The sequence below is a fragment of the Elephas maximus genome, chromosome 9, assembly GCF_024166365.1.
Source record: "Elephas maximus indicus isolate mEleMax1 chromosome 9, mEleMax1 primary haplotype, whole genome shotgun sequence".
In the NCBI taxonomy this organism is placed as follows: domain Eukaryota; kingdom Metazoa; phylum Chordata; class Mammalia; order Proboscidea; family Elephantidae; genus Elephas; species Elephas maximus.
The window spans coordinates 92,185,124-92,197,572 of record NC_064827.1 but is presented as its reverse complement, the minus strand read 5'-3'; the positions used below and the strand labels follow the sequence as shown (position 1 = coordinate 92,197,572).

Here is a 12,449-nt window from a genome sequence, read left to right as displayed (position 1 = left end):
TTCCATCTGGCAAGGTCCATGTGTATACTCGCCGTTTATGTTGGTGAAAGAAGGTATTTGCAATGAAGAAGTCATTGGTCTTGCAAACTTCTATCATTCAATCTCCAGCATTGTTTCTATCACCAAGGCCATATTTTCCAATCACCGATCCTTCTTCTTTGCTTCCAGCTTTCACGTTAAAATCACCAGTAATTACCAATGCATCTTGATTGCATGTTCGATCAATTTCAGACTGCAGCAGCTGATAAAAATCTTCTATTTCTTCATCTTTGGCCCTAGTGGTTGGTGCGTAAATTTAAATAATAGTCGTATTAACTGGCCTTCCTTGTAGCTGTAGGGATATTATCCTATCACTGACAGCATTGTACTTCAGGATAGATCTTGAAACATTCTTTTTGATGATGAATGCGACACCATTCCTCTTCGAGTTATCATTCCAGCATAGTAGACTACATGATTGTCCAATTCAGAATGGCCAATACCAGTCCTTTTCAGCTCACTAATGCCTAGGATATCGATGTTATGTCTTTTTTATTATTGCCATCCTAGTGGGTGTGACTCATCTATCAGTTGGAATCTACTCGACGGTAATGGGTAATGGGAGTGGGTACGAAGTGGTCATTTTTGAGGAATTCCAATTTTCCTAGATTCATAGTTCGTATATTCCAGGTTCTGATTATTAATGGATGTTTGCAGCTGTTTCTTCTCATTTTGAGTCATGCCACATCAGCAAATGAAGGTCCCGAAAGCTTTACTCCAACCACGTCATTAAGGTCAACTCTACTTTGAGGAGGCAGCTCTTCCCCAGCCATCTTTTGAGTGCCTTCTAACTTGGGGGGCTCATCTTCCAGCACTATATCAGGCAATGTTCCGCTGCTATTCATAAGGTTTTCACTGGCTAATGCTTTTCAGAAGTAGACTGCCGTATCCTTCTTCCCAGTCTGTCTTAGTCTGGAAGCTCAGCTGAAACCTGTCCTCCATAGGTGACCCTGCTGGTATCTGAATACCGGTGGCATAGCTTCCAGCATCACAGCAACACGCAAGCCCCCACAGTATGACAAACTGACAGACATGTGGAGGTAAATATGAAGTACTTAGAGGTAAAAAAGAAACACTGGTGGCGTAGTGGTTAAGTGCTACCGCTGCTAACCAAAAGATTGGCAGTTTGAATCCACCAGGTGCTCCCTGGAAACCCTATGGGGCAGGTCTACTCTGTCCTTCAGGGGCGCTATGAGTTGGAATTTCCTCAACAGCAACGGGTTTCTTTTTTGGGGGGTTAGAGGTAAAAAGGCATCATGTCCACAATTTGCTCTTAAATTTTCAGAAAAAAAGTTTATAATTTATATAGATATACCTATATATCTATAAGGAGCCTTGATGGTGCAATGGTTATGAGCTCACCTGCTAATCGAAAGATTGGTGGTTGAAACCCACCCAGCAGCTCTGTGGAAGAAAGACCTGGCAATCTTCTGTAAAGATTACAGCCAAGAATACCCTCTGGGGCAGTTGTACTGTGTCACAGGGGTCACTCTGAGTTGGAATCGACTCGACGGCACCCTAAAACTACACCAACAACCTACATATGTGTACGTGTATGTATATGTATGTTTTATATGTGTGTGAACACATACGTGTATATGTATACACAGAAAAAGAAAAAAAAAGATAAAGTGTGATAAAATGTCAACATTTAGGGGACTCTGGGAAAAGTATACAGGAATTCTCTGTAAAATTTTTGCAGCTGTGCTGTAAATAAAATTTTTTTAAATTTAAAAGAAAAGAAATTAATGTGGGCCTGAGCCTTTTGAGAAGGAAGATGGAGAAGGAGGAATATAATAGAACACCCTCCCTCTCCTTTGCTTTCCTCGCCGACACTGAGAAACACTGTAAACTATAAATATCCTCAGATCCTTGAAAGCTACTGCGGTAGACCTCAACAGTGAGCTCCCTTGGGGTACCACTATATCTCTGAATTCCCAGGGCCTAACACAGGGCCTTTTTTTACACAGGGCCTAGTATACACTAGGGGCTGAAGAAATGGTTAATGAATGAATGAATGAACTACAAGAAACATCTGAAACAAATTGTGGCCAAATCACAACCTCTGTCTGCAAAGTTGGGAGAATTGTGGCCCTTTTGCATAATTGGCTGGGTGGCAATGGCGGGTAGGGGGCATTAGAATGAAGAGTAAGATGGGGCCCTGCTCTGGACATTCTTTTATTGAGGAGAAAGGAAACCGAGCACGCACTCTTGGGCTGGCCTGAAGTGGCTCAGCTCATCTGGTTTGTGTGAGGAAAGGGCGTACACTTGAGGTACTATCTGTCCCAGCACTCAATGTCTCTGTTTGTTCAGACACATGCTATTCGGAGCACTGAAAAAGGAAGAAATGAAGACCAAGATGTCCCAAGAGAAGATTAAGGATCGAAATAGCTCCGTTCAGTAAACCCTTCATCATGAAAGCAATGTCTCATTATATTCTGCTCTTCCTTCCCAAACCAGCAAGTACTTGGTTTTTCAAATTCACACTGACTACCCATGAGGTCAGAGATTGGAATCATTTTAATCACCAAGTTCAAGAAACCTTTGAAAGAGTTGTTTAACAGATGAAAAACACGACTTTGCTTCGAAAACACAGCTAATTCAGAAATGTCCCAATAGACTGCTTTTCCAGAAACATAGAATTCTGAATAGAGAGGAAGGAAAAGAAAATCCAATCCACAGGCCACTAAAGAGAAAGCATTAGGGGATGTTCCTACATCCCACAAAAAATCGGGACCTAGAAGTCAGGTGCTTTCTCTATCCACCAAGTCACAATTTCACAATCATGAACACTGTGTCATAATATTCCAGAAAAAAATGAAATGAGGTGAATTGTGGCACATAACAGAGGGCAGGATTCCAAACTGAAAACCTAATTTATGCACTAAATTTTGCTTTAATAAGGAATACAATTTTTGAGGAATCTCTAGCTGAGCTTGCTATGCTTACTGGTAGGGACTTGTTCACAATTTATTTGAAAACGAGCTCAAACAGCAAACCCAAACCATAATGGAAAACAACCATCCTAATCAATAAATAATGGGCAGGGATCCCACACACAGAGTAACTGGGACGAGTTGGGGCAGCTGCTCTCTCTTCCTGTTTACTTGACACCTCTGAGAGGCCAATTAATTTTCTGTCAGAAATTAGTCCCTTCCTCAAACTTAATCAAAAACAAAAACAAAACCCATTGCAGTCGAGTCAATTCTGACCCCAGTGACCCTACAGGTCAGAGCAGAACTGTCCCATAGAGTTTCCAAGGAGTGCCTGGTGGATTTGAACTGCCGACCTTTTTGTTAGCAGCTGTAGCACTCAACCACTACACCACCAGGGTTTCCCAGATAATGGTAGATATTTTCTAACCTGCCCCCAAAGACCTTAGTGGCCAGTTATTGGTTTGTTTTCCTCGTCCTCCCCAACTTTCTATCTCCCATTTCCAAGCTGCCTTCCATCTCTAAATGGGATAAGAATCCTGGGTTTACCATACCTACTTCTAGATTCATCCTGGGGTATGCTCTCTGTATGATCCAAAAGAACCCAAAGCAAAGACAATGTATAAGAAAGATACACGATCAGCCTCAAAAGGCAGTGTGCTATACAGCAGCCCTGAAGAGGAGGAGCCTGCTTCTATCCTTCCATTTGTTCTCAGTATCCCACCAGTTCCAAATACAGTCTGGTGCTTGGGAGGCCAAACGCATGGCTCTGTTAATGCCAGCTAAAATAGTGATGATTCATTGTGACTGGAGGCCTGCCCTACGGATTCTGGAAGAGATCCTTCCTTCTATAGAGCTCAGCACCTCATATCTGTATGCAAATGATCAGACAGCATGGTATTCTTAACACGTCAATCCCAGTCTCTCTCTCCCTGTCTCTCCACTGTCCATAAGAGCTCATTCCTATGGATACCCCTGGGCTCTGCAACTGGGATGATAATCGTACATCAGTAAAAATCAAGCCATTGCCTATTCCTTGCCTGAAGAGGAAGCAAAGGCACTAGAACCAAAGAATCGTATGACACTCTAGGAATTTGAGCCTTCATGCTGGTCATCACCTCCTAGTGTGATATTACCAATGAAAAATGCAGAAGCTTTGCCTCTTGGTCCCCACCCAGCTGGTTCTTCTTACCTTTGGTTCCATTGAAATGAAACTGTGCGTTCCTCTGCTCGAGAGAACTGACCTTTTAATCGTCCTGCTATGGTAGAAGTGGTAGTAGTCTTTCAGGGCCCCAATCTGCAAAGGCAGGGTGGGAAGGAAAGAGCAAAAGAAAGAGACATTAATGCATGGGAAAAAAACAAAAAACTTGTTTTCCTGTTTTTCATTAAATTAAAAACACAAAACCAAAAAAATAAAAATACAAAAAGGTCCATAAATTATGCAGTTGCCTGGTGTGCTTAAATGTTACTTGAACCTTGGTGATCGCTTTTCAAAAAGGACATGTGATATGAAATGGAGTGTCCTTGAGGCAGTGACTGCAGAACTAAAGATTATAATGGGTAGCTTAACCTGTCCATATCTCCCTTTTAATGTTTAATTTATATGCAGCATTTTAAGTAATTCTATATCAATTTATATCCAAATGTGGGGAAGGAAAAAAAAAAATCAAGTAGCTATCTGGTTATTAAAACACATTGCATTTTCTTTGCTCCCGGAAATGTACAATGAAGTACTTTGTTAGATTATTTATACCATTCATTTGAAATAAGTCTTCAGCAGGAGATCACTCACAAAGATAACATTACTTAATTTGTTTCCTGACTTTAGTAAACAGTATAAATGCACAGTCCTCGTTCATTTATTTCAAAACAAAAAGTGGAATGGCAATTTCTAAAACAAAACTAAAATCCCACATCCTATTCAACTAAGCTTTCTGTGTAAAAACAGTTCAGTGCACTGTACCTTATTCTTAACCATTTTAGTCTTTTTATTTACATATCCCTTTCCTTAGTTAAAAATAGGTTTGTGTAATATAGCTTTGAAAATAAGTCCATGTCTACTTTGGAAAACAAACAAGCAAAATGCTAAAAAAAAACATTATTTTTTCAGCAGATTATAAAACCTGGGCCACATGATAGAAATTGAACCATTCGAATAAGATGGGAGACTTAAGTTCTAGATCCAACTGATGGCACACCAGAATTGTCTCCTTGGGTAAGTCATATACACTTAACTAAACCTCGGTTTCCTTTTCTATAAAATTGGAATTTGTGCTAGTTAATTTCTAAGATCACCACACCTCTCAAATTCCAGTCTTTGACAGTAAGACTTTACTTGGTTTGGGCAAATGCATCAAATTGGCTATTTCTCCAGAACATCATGGCTCTGCCCTAAAAGAATGACCATCAGTCAAACAGGATATTTTGCAATTGGGACAACTCAAAGGTTGGGCTTTTCTCAATTCAAAAAAGAAAAAGTCATTAGCTCATCTTAATTTTCCCCACTAAAAGGTTTAGGTTTTATTTCTTCTTTTTGTCACATTCTCAATTATCGTCCTACCCCTTGCAATAAAGATGAACCGAATTTCTGTTCCATTTATGAGACATCTTCTCACTGGAGCTTTACACTCTATTTGAGTGTCTCATAATCGTTTAGATTTGAAAGAAAGTTTCAAGTCTCCCAACCACTTTTTTTTTTTTTTATTAAAATAGACACTGATCTATACAATAGAAGAGATCCTGGGGGGGGGGGTGAGTAAGGGCTCTGGGAGACTCTCATCTCATTGATCCGAACACTGAAGGGGTAGGAACAATGAGGAAGAAGGTGCAGATGCCAGCCCCAGTCTCTGAGAGTGATTCAGGAAGGATTTACAGGCTGGTTTTAAGACTCCAGAGGACTAAGGGTAGGGTCAGGAAGGACCCTGTAATCCTTTACAAGAAAATCTTAAAATCACAAGAAACTCAGAGTTTCCATCTTATGTAGCTTTTGTCAAGAGTGTTCCCTGAGAGCTTGTGGAGTTCTACGTTCTCAGAACATAGAATCCCTGAGGGAGTACCTTACAGAGAACCCATCGCTAATGTGAAAAATGTCAGTGTGTTTAAGATCATGTCTACTCAGCTATAATTAAATCTCTTTGATTATGGCAATGACTGAATTCAATTCAACGATTAAACCCAAACTGTGCATGAAATTCTTTCTAAAGACGTTTGTGGATCCTTTGTGGCCTCATTGGTACAAACTGGAATTCCAATCAAATACAGTAAATAGGGAGGAGTTCTGGTGGTGCAGTGGTTAAGAGCTCGAACTGTTAACCAAAAGGTTGACAGTTCGAATCCACCAGCCACTCCTTGGAAACCCTATGGGGCAGTTCTACTCTGTCCTGTAGGGTCTATATGAGTCAGAATCAACTGGACGGCAATGAGTTTGTTTGTTTTGCAGGGGGGGAGAGGGAGGGGCAGTGAGTAGAAAGCTGGAAAATTGAACCCTACTCCTGACTTGTGAGGTATTGGTAGTTCAGTAGAATTCTCGCTTTCAGTGTAAGAGGTTCAGTTCCCAGCCAAAGCACCTCATGCATCCGTCAGTGGAGGCAATGCTGTACAGGTTTCAGTAGAACTCCCTAAGATGGACTAGGAAAAAAGGCCTGGGGATCTACTTCTGAAAATCAGCCAATGAAAACCCTGTGGATCACAACAGCCCAATCAACAACCAATCATGGGGATGGTCCAGGACCAGGCAGTCTTTGTGCATGGGGTCGTCATGAGTAGAGGGCAAACTCCATGGGAGCTAACAACAACAATGTTCTCTCTATTTGCAGCACCCTCCCCTACCTCCATCCTCTCCATCTTGATTCCTCGTCCTCCTCCTGTATGTCTCACCTAAGGATGTCTTCCTTAATTCCCCAGACCATGTCAGGTTCCTTTATTATATCATCTCATAGAATCATAAGAACATTTACCTGTAATTATACCTTGATTAGTACAGTTATTTGTTTAGGGTCTTTGTCCCCACCTGTATGTTCCACTGAGGCAGGGACTTAATCTGTTTTTGCTCACCAATTAATTTGCAGCTGTTAGCACATGAGTTCTCAGAAAAGACTGCTGAACGAACGGTATAAAAATCTAAATCTGTGAAGAACTAGAATTACACACATTAAAGCTATATGTAGTTCAAAATCTCTAATATGAGCAGCAGAACTATCAAATGAAGGCTAATTCCAGCAAAACAGTCCAATTATTCTCCCTTAATTGAAATGCCAACACTGCCAGGGTTATGGTTCTGAAGGTTGTGAGTTAAGAAATCTCTCTCTCTCTCTCTCTCTCTCTATACATATATAAAACCAAACCAGTTGCCTTGTAGTCAATGGCGACTCATAGCGACCCTAAAGTATAAACATGTATATGTAATTTTTTCCAACACAACAACTAAGGAATAATACTGCATTAGTTCAGTTATTCTCCGTCATTAAAAAAAAAAAAAGTCCATCACCTCCCAGAATTATATATAACATATATACATGTTTATGTCTCTCATCTATTAATATGTATATCCCTTATTGGCAAGAATTGTGCTTTTATATTCTTTCAAAAGCACAAAGCATGCTGAGGGTATTTAATAAACATTAAGAAGAAAAATGTCATAACATGTTGGGAGTTATTCAAAAGAAAGACAGCATATGAAAACAAAGCAGTAGTATTGTCTATAAGCAAGCATTTCATCTAGCTCCTCTGGGGTAATGTAAAACAAAAGATGACGGTGTTTATAAGTTATGAAATAGCAACAGCACCAAAATAAGGAACAATATATAACTAACATAGAAGCATTTTATAAATAAGTCAGAAACAATAAGAGTATATAAAAAAAAAAATAAGAGTATATGAGGTATAAAATCAATAGCAGACAGATCAACCAACCTTTGCCTTAACACTATATAAAGGAAGGAAAGAAAAATGCCCTCCCTGTTAGCCCTGGTGGCACCGTGGTTAAGAGCTCTGACTGCCAGTCAAAAGGTTGGCGATTTGAAACTACCAGCTGCTCCTTGGAAACTCTATAGGGCAGTTCTACTCTGTCCTATAGGGTCACTATGAGTGAGAATCAACTCGACGGCAGTGAACCTTAGTTTGGTTTTTGGTTTGTCAGCCCTCTTACACTCCTCTTCTGTACAGTCACACACAAACATTCCTTGCTTTTATATTAAGGTATAAATGACTGATAAGATTCAATGTCTTTGTAATCTTAGGGACAGAAAATTAAAACTTAAGCCAAATAAATGAGTCTATAGTGCATGTGTTTCCAAAAACAGTCATCACTGGAATTTCTTCCCTGGCAGTAGGAGGGAAACTTCCCAGTGTTCCCAAATCCTCATGTCACAAAGAGCTATTAAATTCTAAGCAGAGGGCTGGCAGCCTAAGACCCACACTTTACTCTGGCTCTGCCCCGGTGAGAAGCTTCAGGATTCATTCACTACTAACAGCCTCTCTTGTGTTTGCAGCTAAAAACCTTCTCACTAATGACTTTCCATGTATAGTTTGCACCTTCCTTATACATAGTGATACAGGGTGACCAACTGTGCCAGTTGGTCTGAGGTGTTTCTGGGACACAAGGCTTTCAGTGTTAAAACTGGGTCAATCCCAGGCAAACGGGGACCTTCAGAACCAAGGTCACTGGCACTATGGCCACCTGGATGAACCTGTCAGTTTTCTCTAATGGTTTGGTCTGCCTCATTTTCCCTCCTGCCTCTTCCAATTTATAGATATCACCAAATTCTGTGCTCTTATTTGAAAAATTATTTACTTCTCAAAAAATGGGAAAAATTTGAACAGACATTTTGCAAGGAAGACACATACATGGTCAATAAGCACATGAAGACATGCTCAAATGCGAATTAAAATCCTAAGGAGGTAGCACTACACATCCATGAGAACGGCAAAAATTAAAAAGACGGACAACACCAGGTTTTAGTGAGATTGTGGAGCATCGGAATATTGCTAGTGAGAGTGTAAAATGGCCCAACTGCTTTAGAAAACAGTTTGGCAATTTCTTATGACATATGCACCCTCCTCACGACCACCCATTTCATTCCTAGGTAAAAAGAAATGAAGGTAAATTTCCAAGCAGAACTCATACACAAATGTGCACAGCAGCTGTCTTTATAGTAGCTCCAAACAGAAAACATCGTACAATGTCCATCAAGAGGTAAAAGGATAAATAAGTTGTGGTATATCCATATAATGAAATGCTACTCAGCAATAAAAAGGAGCAAACTACTGATATATGCAGAAATCCTGGTGGCGTAGCGGCTAAGAGCTACCTCTGCTAACCATAAAGGTCGGCAGTTTGAATCCACCAGGCTCTCCTTGGAAACCTGTGGGGCAGTTCTACTCTGTCCCATAGGGTTGCTATGAGTCGGAATCGACTCGACGGCAATGAGTTTGGGTTTTTTTTTTTTTTTTTGGTTTACTGATATATGCAACAACATGACCATATCTCAAAATATTATGTTGACACAAAAGAGTGCATGCTCCATGATTCTGTTGATGTGAAATTCTAGGGCAAAAAAAACTAATCTATAGTGACAAACCAGATGAGTGATTGCTTGGGGGTGGAGTAGGGACTGACTGGGAAAAGGCGTGGGCAAACTTATTGGAGCGCTGAGAATGGCAATGTTCTGTATCTTGAATGTGGACGTAATTACATCAGTGGTAAGGGCCTAAGTGTGCTGGAACCAGTTCATAGGTTTTCAGGAGCTGATTTCAACTTTTCCAGTTCAGTGACATCATGTTGATGACTTGAAATCAACAAGGATGGAAGTATCTGCATCACTAAAAATTGGCAAATGATACTGTTATAGACTGAACTGTGTCCTCCCCAAAGTATGTGTTGGAATCCTAACCTGTGGATGTAATCCTTGTTTGGGAATAGGGTTTTCTTCGTTATGTTAATGCAGCCATATCAGTGTAGGGTGTGTCCTAAACCTAATCACATCTGAGCTATAAAAACAGCAGATTAGACACAGAGGAGGGATTGTCTACAAACCAAGGAAGGAACCCAGAAACACCTGGGGCTACTGAAAAGGAAGGAATTCACTTGGTCGAGACCCTGATTTGGATTTTGTGAGAAAACAAATTTCTGTGCTTTAAAGCCACTCACCTGTGGTATTTGTGTTATAGCAGCACTGGGTAAAACAGCTAAAAATTAGGACTTCCTTGTTACCCTGAAAAGTCACTCGTTAAGCATTTATAAGCATACCGCTGGGTCTGTATGTTTGTCAACAATTTATCCAATTGTATACTAAAATGATTACATTTTATTACACCTAACTCCTATCTTAATAATGGTGATTTCAAAAGTTATAAGTGCTGTTTTCTGATTTCTCTTTCCAGTCTGTAGATTGGGAAACAGAAAAACACAGTTAGCTGGAGTTTGAGTTTATCCTCCAGCTCACACCTTTTCCCACTCTCTCAGGTGAGGCAGGGAAGAATCCACTCACCAAGAACACTGTTTTTGCTGGCCAACCTCTTTCCACTGCCCAAAAGTGGCAAGCCTGAAACTTCCACTTGTTAACCTCATTTCAATTTAGACAGAAAACTACAGAGGCGGCGGGTGGATATATTGCTTGCCCTTCTTAAAATACAAAACATGATGAATGCTTCCTTTAGTGTTTCCCCAAATAGTGAGAATATTCAAACAATTATATTTGTCTTCTGTGTTCCAGAGTCTATGGCATTCAAAGGAGAACCAAAGAGATGTTAGATACGATTGCTTTTCTCAAAGTTAGCAGGAACAGTCCCAAACTTAGGGCTTTTGAGCCTGCTTTTCCTCTGCCTGAAAGGTTCTTCTTCCAGAAATCTCTATGCCTTGTTTCCTCGCTACTCTCAGGTCTTTGCTCAAATGTCACCTGCTCAGAGAAGCTTTCCTTGACCACACAATCTAAAATTGCAATCACCCTCTCAGAATACCCATTTCTCTTTCCCTGATTTTTCTTCCATAACACCAACCACCACCTAACATATAAAAAGGGGAAGAGAAAAAAAAACGTTGCCATTGAGTGGATTCTGACTCATGGCAACCTCATGTGTGTCAAAGTAGAACTGTGCTCCACAGGCTTTTCAATGGCTGCTTTTTCAGAAGTAGATCACCGAACTTTCTTCAAGGCACCTCTGGGTGGCCTTGAACCTCCAACCTTTCAGTTAGCAGCCGAACACGTTAACCATTTGCACCACCCAGGGACTCCTAACATACTATATATTCTCTTTATTTGCTGCAGTCATTGTCTTCCGCCCACTAGCATGTAAACTCCATAAGGATAGGGATTTTTATTCGTTCACTGCTGATTAGCCCCAGCTCCTATTAATAGTGCGAACACATGTAATAAATATATACAATGAAGGAATGAATAAATGAATGGCTCCTGCCTTGAGGAAGTCAAAGCAACAGTGAGAATGCCTTAACCTCAGGGAAGGTTTCTTGTTCAGCCCTTTATAGCCCTTTTTGTGATATAACATTTATAATGTAACATAGGCTTTATGATTCATAAATGTCGAATGAACGAATGAATCATCACATGTATAAACACACCTGAAATTTAGAATTTCCCACCAATGACCACATAATCACCGAAGTCTCTACCTTTATATTTCTCAGTTCCTTCCTTCATTCCATTAGTTAATGACCTCTTGGAATCAATGAAATTAAGTGGACATTTATAACAAAGGTTCTGAATTCATGAAGAAATATTAAATTAGGATGCAGGGAATGCCAAAATCTAAAAAATTGCTAATATTTATGGAGCACAAACTAAGTGCCAGGCTTTGTTTCACTACATCCTCACAATATGAAACAGATAGCATTATCCACAACTCACACTCAAGAAAGCAGAAGCACACAGGGTTTTAAGAACTTGCCCACGGCCACACAGTTAGTAAAGGGTAAAGGTATTGCGAGGCAGTGGTGGTTTAGCGGTAGAATTTCCACCTTCCACGCAGAGACCAGGTTTCATTCCAGGCCAATGCACCTCAAGTGTAGCCACCACCCATCTGGCAATGGAGGCCTGTGTGTTGCTATGATACGGAACAGGTTTCAGTGGACCTTCCAAGATAAGATAATAAAAATCCTATGAATCACAACAGTTCAATCCTCAGCCAATCATACGAATGTCACGAGATTGTGCGGCATTGTGACTATTGTGCAGCTACCTGGAGATCTCAATTATCCAGAAGACTGCATTCCTAAGAGATGTACAGAGAGGGGATGTTTTTAGGGATGTTTCAGCATACTTTGAGCAGACAGCAAAAGAAAGTGTTGCCAAGTATCTCAGGGAATAAGAAAAAGTTCATTCCCGCCCTCTAAGGAGTCAAGAAATCTGGCCTCCGTTTCCAGCTCTACTGCCAACCTCGGGAAACTTACATTAAGTCTTCATGTCAGTGGGGAAATATCTACAAGGCATACTTTCACCACAAGGTTCAAGGGCATTCTAAGAT

General features: G+C 40.4%; 1 protein-coding gene across 3 annotated transcripts in view; it reads right to left on the bottom strand.

Annotated features, from left to right (window-relative positions):
• Positions 1–12,449, bottom strand: part of PCSK5 (proprotein convertase subtilisin/kexin type 5) — a 492,175-nt gene that overhangs the window by 442,103 nt on the left and 37,623 nt on the right. For all 3 annotated transcript variants that reach the window (XM_049895206.1, XM_049895204.1, XM_049895205.1), the window contains exon 2: positions 4,165–4,269. In XM_049895206.1, coding sequence (XP_049751163.1) covers positions 4,165–4,269 — 105 coding nt within the window. The remainder of the gene's footprint in view (positions 1–4,164; positions 4,270–12,449) is intronic.